Source organism: Phyllopteryx taeniolatus, chromosome 9 (genome assembly GCF_024500385.1).
Source record: "Phyllopteryx taeniolatus isolate TA_2022b chromosome 9, UOR_Ptae_1.2, whole genome shotgun sequence".
NCBI lineage: Eukaryota > Metazoa > Chordata > Actinopteri > Syngnathiformes > Syngnathidae > Phyllopteryx > Phyllopteryx taeniolatus.
Genome location: NC_084510.1, coordinates 14,665,437 through 14,683,744, shown reverse-complemented (window position 1 = coordinate 14,683,744; position 18,308 = coordinate 14,665,437). Strand labels below are relative to the sequence as shown.

Here is an 18,308-nt window from a genome sequence, read left to right as displayed (position 1 = left end):
ATCCATTTTACGATGCTGGTTAACCTCCAATTTGTTCATAGTTTTAAACAGATTGTCCCAAAAATTGACCCAATTTGTTCCAGGGTCAAACAACATATACAGGCCTCTCTCATCTTTTGAAGTAACGTAACGTATAACGTATACATTAACATATTCTTACTTGTCATGCAAGTGTAAAAATAGGTTAACCACCATTAACTTTGGAAATAAGATCAATATATTTTGGAATAAGTGTCACCAAAAAAAGGCCACAAAATACCCCCACCCCCTTTTTTCTCCAGTCTATTCACGCTACAGATGCCCGTCAATGTGAAGACCCTCTGCTAAAGGGAAAAGAAGAAGAAAAAAAAACATTCACCGCCAAATCAGTCAAAATCAGTGAAGCTGAAAGTTAGCTTGCAGGAGCAGAGTCTCCTTTGTTAACCCCGACCTCATTGTAGTTTTTGACAGCTGACCAGCAGACAGTTGTTGACTTTTTGGTAGCTTCTGGCAGTGCCCTGCAATAGGAACTCAGTAGGTGGTAAAAACTGTCAATTTGAACTGACCTCAACTTAAGACTCGTTACTAAAATTAAGAACATATACACAATGAAATGACCTCCTAAGCACGTTAAAACCTCTGCAAAGGCAAATTACTGTTTTGATTGACACTGTGTGAGGTGGTGATTTAACAACATGCATAATAATGCATAATACTTTGCTGATTTGAATATTTTTCCCCTCTCGCATAGCTAATTAAGGTAACAAGAATTTAGTAGCACAGATGTCAGTATGATGGGATGTACTACAACACTAAAAACTACAACAACAATCCAACTAACGCCTCTCCGGCAGCGTCAATAAAAAACATCATTCCAAAGGCAGAATTATTTGACACAGTTCTTGTATTTGATCTGGCCGGTGCACACACAGTATGTGCCAGTGTCATGAAACACATGCACTGACCTCCTCCTCTGACTGGACAAGTCTGGAAGTGACCCCGGTGGTGTAGATGCTGCCACTAGCATCCTCATGGATTTTTATGTTGGACTTCCTGCTCCGACTCTCTGGATCTCTTCCACTGTCAAACAAGTCCAGGATCTCTTCATTGTAAAGCTAAAATGAATAGAGTATTTAATTTAAATAGCAATCCTTAAATTATCAAATCTGTAATCACATTCTAGCTTCACAAATCAAAAACAGAAGTATAAAATGGAGGAGAAAAGGTTTTATGCAGGATTGTTTTGAGTAACTATAATAATTAACACACTTGAGTGTAAATATAAAGTCTTATAAAGTCAACGGAGTGAGGTTCCCCAGGCTGGTGAAGTTACTACATAAATTATTGTTTTCATGTATTGGACTACTTTTATACGTTGACATATTTCTTTACAATGTGTTGTGGTTTTTTTTGTTTGTTTCGTCCGTTTCTTTTCTAACTGATTGTTTAATTTTGGCACAACAAAACTTTTCTTTTTCTCTTCAGAAAAAAAAAATAAAAAATCTAAAAGCGGGACATCACATTGTCATTTAAAGGATGAATCCCTCTCTTGCCAATTTGCTGCACATTTCTTTGGATCATTTTTTGTATTGCCTCGCTCAGGCTATCATCAACGAGCGCTTTCTCAGTTTTGTCAGTCTAATAATGAGCACAAAAAAAAAAAAAAAAAATATGCAGTGCCTACCTTAGTTGCATTTCGTGATACACAGTCAATAACGGTTGCGCATGCACAGATCTTTCTGCTCATCTATGAAAAGTGCTTCCTAACACAATCTTTAGCAGTTTTGGTGTTATTCTGACTGTTTAGCCCTTTGTGTACTTTTTTTAGAAAAAGTTTCGTGCGACAATAGCGCACCTCCTTCAGACTTCATTCATAATGTGGCGGCTGTTGTTTGCATTGGATTGGCTTAATGCGCGTATAGGCGGAACTTCCACCGGGCGAATGGCTCCGTCAAGAGCTATTTTGACATTAACCGTTCGTTGTTTTAATTAAAGACACAATACAGTTCAACAAATAACATACATATACATACTGTAAATAGTGCTCTTTGACAAAAATAAAATGATTTCCAGACTTTGTTTTTCGGACATCAATCACTAACACTATTAGATTTGTGATTGGATGATCAAGGATGTGGAGGCAGAGCTACCGCATACAACAGCTTTCCGCCTTACGCCGTGGAGCAGACAACTAGTTTTCACCTGACATCCAAGATATGCACAGTGGCAATGATCGTCACACAGCGCAAGTAGAAGCACAACATAGATTTTTCCATTCGTCCATACCAAGATTGTTGGCAAACCCAAAATAATAAAATAATCATTATTTACCGGTACAATTATTTCCCATACTTTGTCTATATGCAAAGAAAGATATCTTCCTGGAGTAAATTTATACCCTGTTTAGAAAAAATACACCATCATCACTGTGATCGAGAAATGATTAAAACAAAAAGTTACCTAAGATTTCATTAAGTCTCCTTATAATCCTTATCAAAAGAAACCTAAACACATTTAAACAGCTGATTTGCCTAATAGATCATATGAGTGACCACTGAGATCAATGAGGCCAAGGGTCACAGAAGCTGTGAAGCTCAGCTGTTCCCACTCACTACCACACACACACACACACACACACACACAAAATCATCATCAGCTGAGATAACCTTTTGACCAGTGAAGCTATAGGAAGACGCCAGACAGACATATTACCAACAACCAACCTATATTATTGAGTAGACTAATACAATTATTTTAAACATAATCAAATTATCCACCCGTACTTCCACAGACATTCAGAGGAAGCAAAAACATCCAGCAGAAACCTTAACTGGCTTTTTATCTCATTTCTCACAGACATGCTTCCCTCTTTCCCCTCTCATCCCTTTCTCTTATCGATCTTCCAGCCCACAGTGATGAAGACTAATGTCAGTCGTAATGGCTAAGATTCATTGGGACAAAGCACAGCAGAAAATCCTGCCTGTCTGTCATCAGGTTGTCACTTCCTTTTTGTGGAAGGGGGTCTGATTCTCTTGTTTCCCCTTTTTGTCCCATTCACAGTCAACACATACACAAGTTAGTGGAACACACTGGAGCAGGGGGCAGCTGAAGCGCCCGGGGAGCATTTCGGGGTATCAGTGTCTTGCTCAAGGACACCACAGCCGTGAGTCCGGGGGATGTTGGCGAATGGTCCAGTCGGGGTCTTGAACCTAGGTCCCCCACGGTGGCAGGCGATGAGCTTAACCCTTTACATACCCAGGCAGAATTAGTGAAATGCGGGACAGAAAATGGATGGATGTTTTTTTTTTTGTTTTTTTTTATATAAATACAACTGATGACTAAACAACAACCATCATTAATTTCTTTATGGTTGTTTTCTTTAATGATAATGCTTTTGTGAAATGCTTGACAGTTTAATTTGAATCCCATTAAAATAAAATTAAATGTGCTTTAAAGGTCAGATGACAAAGATATTATGGGGTCAGGTTCAAATTCCCATTTGCATTGTTTATATGTTATGTAATACATGCACATAACTTACAGCAAGTTTTCAACCATAGTTTAGCTAGAAATTAGGTTTTTATGACGCATATTCAGTCCTCCCCGAACATACCCGAAGCTCAAGACACCGGGGTGTGGTTACTCTATCCACCGCAAGGGCTACCAGAAGTGGCGTTGCAATTGCCAAACACAGCGCGCTATACACTATACGTAATGGCGAGCAACGTGTTGGAATATGTGGAGGAGGAGGATTTCAACATACAGGAGCACCCAACTGAACTTGGCATCGTCAAAGTGTACATGTTTGAGCGGATCAGGAGGTCGGAACCTGACAGTGACAACGACGAGCGGCCAAGTAGCAGCTGTACAACAGAAAAAGAGAGTGGCCACTGGCTCGATGTGACGGTATGTCAAAAGGATGTCTTTTTATACACTCATGGCTTGAAATAATTCCACCCCAGGGGTGCCAATATTTTTTAGCACGACTATATGTATTATATATTCATATATGTTTCAGTGACGAGGCACAAGCGTTTACATAGGATGCAGTATTCCTATATCTTGTGTGCCCCTTGCTCGAGTTGCGTTATAACACGCCGCACACAGTGTGGTATGTCTTTCCCGTGTGTCTTTTGGCTTGTCATATATGCAAAAGTACAGACGACAGTACTGAAAAGTATTGTGTGGGTCTTTTTTTCCTACTCCCCAGTGCATAGTAACCATAATAGAGTTGTAGGTATATATAAGGAAACGCTCACCTCTTGTCTGCGCCGCTTCGCCGCTCCATAGTGGCGGCTACGAGATTTAGTTCTCTCTTCTCCCGATGGCCGTAGGAAAAATAGTTGGCACCGCAGCTGGTTTCAGCCTCTGCCTCTGTATCCAATGCTTTCTGCTAAGTCTTACTCAAAACACGGTGGTTCGAAGTGATCGGTACAGTTGCTTGGTAGGCACCCATAGCTGACCACGTTTCTTCCCATCGATTGACTTTGCCTATCCACTGGTCACGTATTCCTATTTTACTTGGAAAGCCAAATAAAAAAAACCTCTTGCCGCTGCCTGAACCATTTGTACAACCAAATGCCACACAATAAACCATCGTGACTTCGTTAAATCATACGACAACAAATATACAAGAACGGCAACAACAGCATGGAACAATAGCACACAACGCCAAATGAACAGGATGTTTGACTCGTGTGACGTCACCAGAAAGAGACGAAGACCGGAAGGCGCGGGACGCAAAAAGCAGAAGGCGCATTCTGCATCATATTGATTTAACTGCTGTATATCTGCCATATAATCACTTTGAAATGGCAGATGTGGCTAGAGTTTTAAAAAAAAAATTATAATCTTTGTCCTCTGACCCATTGTACCCATGTTACAAATTCTGCCTGGGTAATCAAACATATGAGCACACCGGTGTGTTTTCTCATTTACTAAATAAAAGTAGGGCTGTGAATTTCAAAATAAGAGCAAGTAAATAAAAAGGAAGTGCTCAAATAAAGTGTTTAGCTATAATAATATATAATAATTCTTTTTTTAAAAACCTAACAAAATACAGATATTTCATGTTTTGATCACATGGGGAGAAGCAAAATCATGCATTGTAAAAATGCATTAAAGATAGGAAAAAGGGTTTTCCAGAATTTTGAGGTCAACTTTGGGGGTGCGCATTATACACGATAAATTACGGTATGTACTGTACATCCAATTCCCTCTGCATCACGTACCTCAAGAAACTGGGCGCTGACTTTAAATTCAGGAGGCTGGGTGCCAGCTTCTTTGGCTTGCTCCTTCCTGCTCTGGATCCCTTCAAAGAGCTGGTGAACAGCTCGTGGGATGATGCCCTGCTCCGGCACGGTTAGATTCACATCGAAACCGGTCCCCATGGTGTAGGTCTTCCCAGAACCAGTCTGAATGAAGCACATTCAAACTCCATATTTATAGTCCAAATATAGCAAATCCTATAGTCTTACATTACAAAATGACCTGAATTTTAATATGCATTATACAGTGACTGGTAATCACACTTAATGTGAACTAAAGTAAATACTGTTTCTTTTGCACCAATCTACCTTCAAGTGTGATCTAGAGCAGCGATTCTCAAAGTGTTGTATGGGTACCACTAGTGGTAAACGGACACCCTCAAACTCAAACATTTATTTAGGTTTTGTTTTTTTAATGTAACGTTTATGTGCAATACACAGTATTTTGATTGAATCATTGTTCAAGTACAGAGGCTTTCAATAATATTAAATATACTGTACTTTTTAGGAAATAAAAATCTGTCTTCATTTGGTGAACATTTAGGCCTACTATGCTGCTGTATTTTAATGTTAATGTACTTGGTGTAAAAGTTTGAAAACAACTGATATGGAGCATTAAAACCATTTATAAATTGGATATGCATGTACTGAGAAAAAGTATATGGTACATTTACAATAAAGCATTTTGTAAAAATGTAAAAAAATATATTAAAATGAATCCTAATAGGGCTACTTCTTGTGTCACTTTTGGCTAGGATATGAATAATTTTGGTCTAAACTGTGTATCGCTGCCATCAGGCATAATCCTCGTACCTCCAAAACCATCACTTATTCAGGAAAGCAAAAAAAAATAAAAATAAAATTTGTTTGTTTGTTGTTTGTTGAGCCATTAACATTGAATCTTAAAAAAGAGCAAGCCAGTTTCAACACTGGTAAAAATAACAGACCCACAAGGGGACTGACGAATAATAGTGATTTGTGGAAAAAATATGAAATTGACCAAATATGGACATAGGAGGTTTTGGCCCCACACCAGTGATATGTAAATTAAATACCAAACTTTCTTTTAATCCACTCTAAAAAAACACAATCTTTTTAGGTAATAGTTTTACTACGACACTGCACAGCAGACGTGGCATCTGTAAATCTGAGGATTATGGTGATGTTTAAAGAGAAAATGCTACCATATGACGTACTGAAAATTTTGCAACAAAGGCTGCTAAACATTTAAACATTAACCGTAAAAGAATCAGGGATGTAATCTGACAATTTTTTTTTTTTAAAAAGAGTATAAACAAGGAATTGGGCAGAGCTTTTAGAGTGATACAATACTACGATGTTACATAATATTAGATATTAAATTATAGCAGATACCGTTTTAATTAAGAACCATTATAAATGGAAAAAATCTCTATGGAAATACAGTCTTATTACCTTACTTGGGTCAAGGAAAACATGATTACATTTTAGTGCAGATCCAGAGGGACAAGAACATCACTATTACAAATAATTGTTGTTTGCAGTATATATAAGTGCACTGCAACACAGTGAGATGTGTTTCTTACTTTTGGATTTTATTGAATTATGAAGGTAAACCTTATGTCGTGGCCATTATATTCAAACTTCTTACGGGTTATAAAATGTAATATTTCCCCAAAGCTCTCGTAAACATAGTAAAATGGAAAGACAGCAAAATACCTTCCGTATGTTTAACAACCATGGATCTAAAAGCAAACAGCACCAGTAGATGCAGAAAACTAATCCCAAAAATAAACCCTTTTTGAATTAACACACATCCTGCGTGATCCGATCACAAACTGACAGTAGAGGTGGGACTACAGCGAAGGTATTGAGAGAGAACAGTGTTCTCACACACAATTTGTTTAGCTGCATAGATGCAAATGTTAAAAGCCTGCAATAAAGCAAACCAGCATTGCACTACACATGCTTTGTTTCTTACTAATGCGAATGGAGAGCACTCAATGACATGCATCTGGAAACAGTTCACACCTGGCAGTAATGACAGGCTCACACAAAGACCTTGGCAACATACCTGGCCATAAGCAAACACGGTGGCGTTATAGCCCTCAAAGCAGCCCTCTATGAGCTTGTGCACACATGCTTGGTAGATGCTCTGCTGTTCTGAGTCGATGTCGAAAACAAAGTCGTAGGTGAAGGCCTTGTCTTTTCCCAGGAGGACTTGCGGCTCTCCGTGGGTGACCAATGTGCACACGTGGCAGCCCTCAATCTTCTCTTTGGCCATCTGAGGACGTATCCTGAGAGATGACAGAAAACATATGCAATGAGTGAATGAAATATTACCATTATTTGCTGTAAACTAAAACTTGGAATGGATGTGATGTAAAAACCGCTGGCTGTGCCGTTTTCATGAAGTATCTTAATCAAATATTATTCACGGGCTGGACGTGACCTCCTGGTGTGCGCAAAAGTAATCCATTTAAACATGATCTCATATGGCTGACAGGACTATAACTCCTTTCACTGTTTACCATCGAGAGATTGAGAAAGCATGCAACAAATCCCAAGATCATGATAGAACACACACACAAACACAGGCCATGTCCAAAAAAACTATTTGCCTCGCAGGCTTTTTCATCCATTTTGATTTTGTTCATTGTCTGTGTTGATTATTTTGTTCACTTTAGATCTATGTGCGATGTTATTTTGCCTTTTTCAGAAATACCTTTCAGGCTTATGATTGGTTGAAAAGGCTTAAGGGGCAAATTCTTGACAGCTTGCATATGTACACATACACATACCCATGGTCACGACATGCTGAATGAAACCGCCTATTGACTGCCACAGGGAGAAGATCAGATTGTACCTGGGAGAAGATCAGATTGTACCTAACATTGTAGCTGCTGCGAGTGCATGAGAAAGCATAAAAAAGACATGGCGAGTCTTTGAGAGAAGATCAGATATCCTCATAAATTCTTAATGCACCATACTGTATGTAAATCCCACTATCTTAAAGTTTCCAGTTCTGACAGGTTGTTCATTGCAATTAAGTGCTTCAGTCTGACATCCCAGGTGTGAATAAATCTTAGATTTGATGAGTCTGAAAGATGCAAACTCACTGACAGAAGGAGACCAAGGTAATTAAAATTGAGATAATTTTACATCTTTTCCACCAGAACAAGCAAGACGGCTGCAATGTGATGATATAAAAGTGCTATTTGCCTAAAAGGGACCACGTGAACTAATTTATATTGGAATAGAGCAGCGTGAGCACAATTTATGTGCGTATATGTTAACTTCCTGCCAAGAAAAAAGCTCAGTCATTGCAGTCTACATTAAGCATACGATCTGTCCCACAGTCATGTGGTCATATTGGCCTTTTTGTGTGGAGAGGTAATCACTTTAGAATCCAGAGAACATGATGAGCAAACACTATTGGAGCATTGTGTCTACCGCTCCACATGCTAAACCCTGAATCAATCCTAAGGGGATTCAAATCAACTTGCTCTCTCACTGAGACCCCCGATTGGATGTGGCAACAGAGACACACTCACACATCAGTGATACGGTAGAGAAAAGTGAGAGTGCATCATCTGATGCTGTGGAGAGTCTCCGCATCGCAAAGACACACGTAGGACCAACTAGTGCACCGAGACAGCATAAAAACATGATGTACTAACAGCACACGGCTCGTCTCAGGTATGAGCCACTCCCACCAATAACACTCCCTCTCAATCTCTCAATTCTTCAGACATGGCTTTGGGTAACCAAGGATCAACTAATCTGTATAAATATACACCCCACAAGACCACCTTCAGATAACCTTGACACCACAGTTAATATAAATGGAACCACACACGCCCCATATGAGGGCCTTTTAAGCCTATTGTTGACAAAGGGGATAAGGTAAACTGGCATATGCTGGTTTTTAGCCAGTGTCACATGTCGTTAGCCTGTAAATTGTATGCATGTATGTATATAGAAATACATAAAGAACTGTTTGATGTTCAATAGATAAGTAGAAAACTATAGTGTGACCTGTAATGTCAGGTCTAGTTCTTGTGATTTTGCATTTATAAACCACAATAATGGGTTTGAAATACAAAAATAATAATAGAACAATCAAATTGCATTGAAGAGTAGACCTTTAACTTTAATCTAGGAATTAAAGCCATTTTCTGTCACTCTATTTCGCCATAATGATCAGTTAAAATTAGACTTTACACCGATTTTATCGGGCTGATCGGTATTGGCCGATATTAAGCATTTTATGCTGATCGGCTGATCGGCTTTAATGTCATAACTACACCGATTTATACCGATTTTATCGGGCTGATTGGTATCCGCCGATATTAAGCATTTTATGCTGATCAGCTTTAATGTCATAATTCACCGATCCGATCAATTCCACAAAAGACTCCGTGTCGCCGCGTGCACAGTATATTTGAATCCAAAAGCTAATTTATTTTTAGCCTTGTTGCGTGTCTTTTGACGTAGTACTGTATAAATAAATATCTGACGGCCAATGAAGTTATTTTTATTTTACTTAATTTTAAAAACATGTCGGCGGTGTGGGACAGACAACTCGTCTGAGACAGGCAACGTGTAATGCCCGCATCAGACTACTAGACAAATTTGCTCTTTCACGATTGCACTGTCAGGCTACTGCAATAAAATCTTGTATTCCGATACCACCGCATCCCGTTTTTTACGATCGTTGGGTTTTATCTTGTCAACGCAAATGCGACCGGATACACTCGTTACCGTGGCGACGACAACAAGAGTGGATCGCGCCGACTATATTATGAGGACAAAATGGGGGAAAACGTGTGTTGGTGGGCACCGGTGCTCAGGACAGGAGAAGGACGTTCGTTTAAGGCTTGCTTGAGGTATGTTCACGTACTTTTAATATGGTACGGCTCACAAGCAGGCAATAAAATGTTATGTAGCCTAGCAAGGTACTGCTAGCACGAACGGTCGGACGTAAACATTCCGCCGTTCTGTCGAATTATGCTCTAAAGTTTTGGTGTGGGTGAAGTCATTTAATTGAAGATAAAGTAATTTAATTACAGTAAGTTAACACCCATTATTTCTGTCATGTAATGTTGGTTTGACCTGACTGATTAGAATACACGATTTGACTAGAGCAGTGATTCCCAACCTTTATGGAGCCAAGGAACATATTTTAAAATTGAAAAATTTCACAGCACACCAACAAACAAAAATGTCACAAAAAGTGGATACATTAATTACTGTATTTACTTTCTGCCATCTAATAAAAGACCATTTATCATTTGTTCTGTCTGTCACAATGCCTCACTGGCATAAATAGAGGAACACAGATACATTATTTATTGTAAATGGAATTTTTTGAGCAATTGAGTACACAAGTACATACAGTAAATGAACAGGTCATTTAAATAGACACATTCCTCCTTCTTGTGATCGGATCGGTTATTTAAACTCGCTGATCGGCCCCAAAAATCCTGATCGTGTAAAGCCTAGTTAAAATCCATGATCAAAATACCATTTTTCCTTCATGATGAGAGAACATATTTCCATTATTTTAAAAGTATTGTAAAAGAAATTAAAGCCATTTCATGCAGAGTACTTCAATTTTCAGGAGCTCAAAAGAAAGACAGGTAAAACAGATGATTGAAGAATATTTTCTATTGTGAAGAAAAAACATTTCCCAACATCAACATAAGTCAACAACTCTGTAGGTAATTGTCAAAATTTACAATACGGAGATTCCTTGATGAATTGTACACTGGCAACATTGAAGTACAGGAAGGAGTCAGAGGAGGCTTTGACAGAAAAACGTGTGTTGAATGAAACCAAGGTGAACGTGTGTATCAGAATGACGGAAAGAGGAAAATATGAAGAAGGAAAGGAACATGTCAAGATCCGAAGCATACCACATCATGTGTCAAACATCGTTGAGGCAGCGTTATGGCATGGACATGTATGCATGCTAATGGACTCACTCGTGTTTATTAATGACAACTGACTAAATATACTGTGCGCTTTTCTTGTTCATTATTTACCAAATATCAGCATGAGTGAGCCAGGGTAATTTTATAACAATGGCACTTGGGCTTTATGCCGCATGGTCACATTTTGGACTCATCAGTGCTTTGCTCATTAGGATAATTACTTTTCATTGTCATTTAAAAGACAACATCTCTGCATCAGTCTGCAACTTCACAATTGCTCTCTGCTCATGAGTCGATCAGTTAGACACAATTAGACTTTTTGTACAAGTCTGTTACTTAGGATGAATGTGTCCCAGGAATGCAAAATGTTAGTTGTGAATTGTTATATTCATCCATTTTCAATACCGCTTATACTGTTTAGGGTGACTGGGAGCCACAGCCAATCCCAGCAGACATCAGGCGAACAGCAAACTACACCCTGGACTAGCGGCCAGTCCAAAGTTATTATAGTAACTGATCGAGGCAACTTTATGGTGGTATGATTGGCTTTCCACTTACATACGATGGCCCCAACCGTGCTCACGGGAATGTTCAGAAGCTTAGATCTGCGCCTGAATCCAATGCCATCGTTATGTTTTGCAACAATTAGTTTGCGAGGGTCTTGAGACAGCTCTCTGCTCTTACCCATCATGAGATGTGTCTTGACTCACACCTTGGGGTCTCCTCCCGGTGGGAAATGCCCGAAACATCTCACCAGTGAGGCCTCTAAAAACTAAACTAACTGAATTTGAAAAAGTCAAAACAAAATAAAAACCAACTATTATGGAAAATCCAAAACTATTATAACCCTGGGCCAGTGAACCACATGCCACATATAGACAGGTAACCATTCACACTCAAATACAGTCACTGAGTGGGAACCAAATTCAGGCAAGTGAACCACTACAGCGTTAGCGGCATTGTCATTCTAAGGGGGGTAGATGAAACAAATAAATAAAACATAAAATGAGAGGATGTGTTGAATTTGTAGAAAAGGTATTTTTTCTGCAGGGTTGTGGATTTTTTTTTGTTTTACCAATTTCGGTTAATAAAACAAATTACATTAATGCCCTATACAAAAAAATGCCCTGTGGTTGTCAGTTGTTGGGATTGAGCTCAAACTGAATTCAAGAACATTTCAACAAGCATCTGCATTAATGGAGATAAACATGTCTGACAGAAACAGACGCACGCACACAAAATGGCAAACAAAAACACAATGATGAAAGTCAGTGTGTCCACAAGGAGAAGAATGGAGCATCTATTTATACTCATTTCACACACCCACAAAAGACTCAGCTGCACCAACAAAGGACAGGACCCATAACATTGATTGGGACAGCAAACCTCTCTCTCTCCACTCTCTCACACACACACACACACACACACACACACACACACACAGTCAAAAACTCATTACACACAAGCTCCGAGGGAATTCTCTTATTAGACTAATTATCAAACCCAATAGTGGTAAGTAGGAACAGTCTGAAAAAGGCAAACAAACAGTCACATGCACTAATTGTGCCTCTGACAGCAGTCAAAGTCAAAGATGGCAGATGGGGGTGAAGAATATGAGGTGAATATATTCTACAGTGTCTTTTTCATCCAGAACTGCATTCATGGAGTTGTAAGGTTAAAGCATGCGATGAACCAGCCTCAGACATGTATTGTATGATGGAGTTTTCCATCCATCCATCCATTTTCTGTACCACTTATCCTCACTTGGGTCGCGGGCGTGTTGGCGCCTATCTCAGCTAACTCTGGGCGAGAGGCAGGGTAAACCCTGAATTGGTTGCCAGCCAATTAAAAAGCACATATAGACAAACAATCATTCACAATCACATTCACACCTACGGGCAATTTAGCATCTTCAATTAACCTACCATGCAAGTTGTTGTTTTTTTGTGGGGGGATGTGGGAGGAAACCAGAGTACCCGGAGGGGGGGGGGGGGGAAAGCAGGCATGAGGGAGAACATGCAAACTCCACACAGGCGAGGCCGGATTTGAACACAGGTCCTCAGAACTGTGAGGTAGATGTGCTCACCAGTCCTTCGCCGTGCCGCTGCGAGTTTTCAAGTTAAAATGAATTTGAATCTTGCAAATTTTTCAATTTGTGCGTTTTCATCTTAAGTCCTCAGGCTTTAAACTTTTAGTATGGTACGACTGCCAATTACACTATTCATGTTTAGCTCCTGTGGTCTATGCTGATACCAGTCCACCCAAGGGAGCATTTTCAAATATTCCTCAAAAATGTCTATTAAAACAATCCATTTTAGTATGGTAATTGGATTTCTTTAAAAAAACATTTCCCATAGGAAATAATTTAGAGAGGGCTTTAGCCATCTTGTAGCATATTAGGGTCATAGAGAAAGAGCTCCAAAAATCGACAGATTCTGCAAATAGGAGAGTTTTTCTGCAAATAGCAGATGATAGATAGAAAAAAACAACAACAAATAGGTAAATTTGTGAATAGCAAACAGCTATTAGTGGCGGCGGTTTACTGTATTGGGACTTTCACAGAGCTATTAATTTATTCAACAATATGTTCATTATTGAAGATTGTTTGTAGTGCTGTAGGGCAGCACTCCATTAAGCTGACAGCTGTTTCTACTGTAGCTTTTTTATGTAGCAAAATTGGGTAACCAAAAATATTGGAACTAGAAACACCTCTCAGTAGGATACATCGTAGTTGTAAATCATTGCAATGAAAGTAATCTTAATTCTTGCGTGCATTATTATCTTTTATTGGCAAATTTTTTAATAACAAATATTCAAAGTCCCCTGAGCATACATAGACTTTATAATCATTACTTTGACCACACCAAGAAATGACAATGCTATGAATGTGAAATCAGCCTTGATTCCACATTTCCCCTTCGCTGGACTGATTCAGGAGGGTCCAGTTGCCTTGGGAACGGGACAAGCCACTCAGGGACTGCTAATGTGTATTGACCATATCAGTGTGCACATTGTGTTTGCATTACACCCCTCCCCAAACACAATTGTTCTCTAGGGGTGCACAAATTACCACATATCCAATTGTGCAGTAATCCTCATACACTTGTCCAATCAGGACCCACAAAATAACCAAGATGAAATTCTAAGTCGGTGGTCATCTATCATCCCTGTACGCCGATATCAGCCTGCTGCTGACTACGTGTGTTCACGTCAATTCAACCTTCAAAGCAGCAGAGTGGTTATAACCAAAGAGCTCTTTTCCCTTGTGTAAATTGTTCAGTAAAGTCCAACACCTATGCACATGCACACACGCTCACAGAAGCTAAGTTAATCGTATTCACTTGAGCTGGGAGTGTTTCAGGGCTCTGTTGTTTGTCAGCTGGCACAGGAAGCATGCTACTGCTTCATATAACACTCAGCCCATTTATCCGAAAAGAAGACCCACAAACACGCACACGTAAATAACTCCATTCAGCGCTATTGGAACAACCATTCTTCATTTCCTTTCTTCTTTTCCCTTCTTTTGTAAACATTATCCTTAATAAAGTCTCATACTGGTGCCCTGACTTTATTTATTGACTCTTGTCTTCACACCCCCTGCATGTTCCTTCACTGCGTTTGCCAGAAAAAAACACAACAGGACGAGACCAGTTCCATTTCCGTTCCTTCTGATAACAGCGGACACCAAAGTAGTCTTTTCCTTGCTGCCTCACTTTCTATCACCCTGGCTTGCTTTCTTACAAACCATCAAATATTTTCTTGGTAAAAAGACGACATTTGGTGAGCAACAAAACGCTCTAAGGAAACGGGGAGAAATATGGGGGGAGTCGGAGATAGGCTCGGTCTGCTTTGCAGGTAAAGAATGAAAACACTGATTTGTCTCCGATAACGTCCTCCAAAGATTCTCTTGCTGATCAGGAGCATCTCAGAAAGCCCAGACATGAAATCATTGTGCTCTTCGTAGTGACTACTTCAAATACTTTTTTGGACTGCCAATTCGGAAATCGTTCAGGATTCTAACAATACAGGACAAGACAGACAATGTATTAAGTATGGCCATAAAATAGCCTGCTGGATTAAAACCCAAGCATTTGTTCCAATAAATGTCGTTTTTCTACAATGATTTTGCAATTCTACTACAATGCCATAACATTAATATCAATATGTGTCTTACACTTACTTATGTTGCATTGCAAGGTGGCTGCATGCCAATCTGTTTTAACATTTATTTTTCTGATATAAGATTTTCAAATTAGTATTAAATCTAATCTGGTCTTTCTCTCAGTTTTGTGCTGCTATTTTTAGAACATTTCAGGAACAAGCAGCAAAGAGCACAGAAACATGGCATATGTGTGGCTGCCAAGAGAAGCAGCAGTGTATCCTCCAAAAAATGCAATAAGAGGCTAAAATTGAAGGAGACTTGGAATTGCGATGTTACATTATCATTTGCCTTGAAATGGAGCCTGTGATTAGACACGGCTATAATGTTAAAAAAAAGAGTCTACATTAGACACATACAGTACAGCGTAGATCACAGTTTATAAGGACACAGTCATCTATCCATCCATCCATCCATCCAAATTTTAGATGCGTGACGGAATATCCAAATGAGGGGAATAAATTTGAATATTGTGGAAAACTATTTCATCAGTTCAAGTCAAGTGAAACTCATTATTAAATACAGTAGACTCCCTACACCACGGCTGTCAAACTCAAATTCACAGTAGGCCAAAATTAGAAATGGGGAGAGTCGCAGGCCAATCGCTATGTATTGAAAATTGACTGAAATTGTGCATGTTTTCCCTTCTCTCCAGATATATAATGTTAAACCTCATCATATGATAACAAACGCACCCCCGCAGAGAATTTGGATTTTGACAACCTGGAAGACTCTAAAGAGTACACTAAGGCAAAATCAACCAATTTTATTCACGCAGAATAACATTTATTTATGTTGATGTACAAATTTAAGATGAAAATTTAATTTGCCTCTATATGTGGCATGTGGTTCACTGGCCCAGGATGAATAGCATCCCCCTCTTTAAGCACTCTCGTTCTGGAAAATAATTTACTAAAATCATTGTCTGTTTCACTTCATTTTTCAAGATTACCAACTTCAAAGGCCAATTCCAAATGCATCCTCGAGGAAAATATTAAGTACAATATTTTTCTCTTTTTATTGGCCATAGCTGAATTTGAAGTGAGTTCATCCTGTGTTGTGACATAATCCCTAACATCGCTCCGTCGCTTAATACATTTAACATTAACATCTGTTAACTAATTAGGTAATTGTAGGTGCGTTTCCTAATTAATACAAGATGTACTAGCGGATCTACTCGTCGCCGATGTTACGTGTGCTTCGAGGTTCCGCTGGGACCGCAACCAGGGCCATGACCCGCAGCACTTCAACGTGAAGATACAAAAGACCAGTGCAACAAATATGACTCTGGCTGATCTGATGAGCAAAAAATGTTGCTTAAACGTAAGAGCAGCAATAAAGGACGTCTGCTCTAGAGGTGGGTAGTGTAGCCAAACATTGTACTCAAGAGTACTGTTACTTGACAATAATGTGACTCAAGTAAAAGTAAAAAGTAGTCCTCCAAAAAATTACTTAAGAGTAAAAAGTACACAATGAAGTAATTACTCAAGTACTGAGTAAATAGCACAAACAATAATAATATATTTTTTTTAAAAACATTTGCAATTTACTGTTTTCTCAGGTTATAACTGTGCTGAAATATCCACGTTTGGTCAGACAGTGCCAGACAAATACTACAATACATGAAAGCTGTTGTTTTTGTTCGTCTAAATGTAAACAAGAGGAGCACGCCGTTGCCTTCATGGTAACGACGATCTTCCCAAAATGGCCGCCACGTAGGCACGATGATCAGCGGTTGGCAGATCTAGTGTTAATACCGATGCCCGGGAAGCCCAATAGACGAGTGTGAGGTCATATGACTTTCTTTTGTCGTTTGATTAGAGAACTAGACTTAAACGTCACCAGCGCTTAAATTAGACTGTCGCAAACAGTGCCCAATGCGGAAGTCGAAGTCATAGTCTTGCGCATGAAATCGTTGATGAATAAGCAATAATTGATCAATAAATAACGGTACTGCTAGCTGTCAGCGTTCAAGGACTACGAAACAGCCTATGATGACAGGGCTTGTACGGCCCTCAACTTAGCTTCGAGTCGCTCAGCAAGCTCCCATTAGCGATATTTCCAAATAGTGAAGGTAGTGAATCTAAAAGTAAATTTCTGCCCAGAAGACATGCAGACAGAAAGCATTAGAAACAAGCTGGTGGATATTAAAACTCATTAACAGTACAGAGATTTCTGACAAAAGACATCAAATCACAGGTGAGAACAATCAACGGTAGAATAGCTCTCAATAGGGTGAAGACCTCCACCCAGGATGAGCAATCCACATTTGGATCTGTACATGTTCACAGAATGGAATACACATACAGTGAGAAAAAAAAAATTGTTTGTTTGTTTTATCAAGAAACTCAAATAATGTTTATATCAAGCATAAGCATATATTTGGTTACGTGCATTACGGGTATAGTAATAATTTCCCTAAATGCCCTCCTTCCTTGATTTTATCTCTACCTATTTTGTTTATATTATAGCTGCTAATAATCCGCGCGCGTAGAGGAAATATGGTAGATTTGTAGTTGTGGTAAAAAACGGTAACATTTAAAAAACGTGGTAAAAAACGGTAACACTTGAACAACAAAAAGACATATTTCAACAATCTTAAAAAATATGTCCACAATGAAATGGTAAGCATCAAATAATTCAAGATATTTGCATTTAGTTGCAATGGGGAAAAAAACAACCTCACTGTCAACAACATGTACCAGTCATGTTTCCAACCAACCCTGATGAGATCATCAATCAGGAGACTCAAGTAGAAGTTTGATTAAATAAAAATTTTGAAAGTATCATGGTAAATGAGGAACCTTTTTGATTATTTTAGGGCTAATTGTGCCTAAGGAAATAATAAAAGACTACTCTATTATGCATCATTCATCATAACCAAATACAATCACAGAGTAAATGCAGTTTAATAATGCACTATTCACCAAGAATGTTATGGTAAAGTACAGTCACAGTTATTTAGTGATAAATACAAAATTTTGGATG

At 38.9% G+C, this 18,308-nt stretch overlaps 1 protein-coding gene across 6 annotated transcripts in view; it reads right to left on the bottom strand.

Annotated features, from left to right (window-relative positions):
- The window catches only part of kif21b (kinesin family member 21B), a 96,748-nt gene that overhangs the window by 58,770 nt on the left and 19,670 nt on the right, over positions 1 to 18,308 (bottom strand). For 5 of the 6 annotated variants that reach the window (XM_061784707.1, XM_061784711.1, XM_061784710.1 and 2 more), the window contains exons 2-4: positions 7,300 to 7,522; positions 5,211 to 5,393; positions 945 to 1,094 (exon numbers count right to left, since the gene is read on the bottom strand). In XM_061784707.1, the coding sequence (XP_061640691.1) occupies positions 945 to 1,094; positions 5,211 to 5,393; positions 7,300 to 7,522 (556 nt within the window). The remainder of the gene's footprint in view (positions 1 to 944; positions 1,095 to 5,210; positions 5,394 to 7,299; positions 7,523 to 18,308) is intronic. The other variant, XM_061784713.1, reaches the window with a different exon arrangement.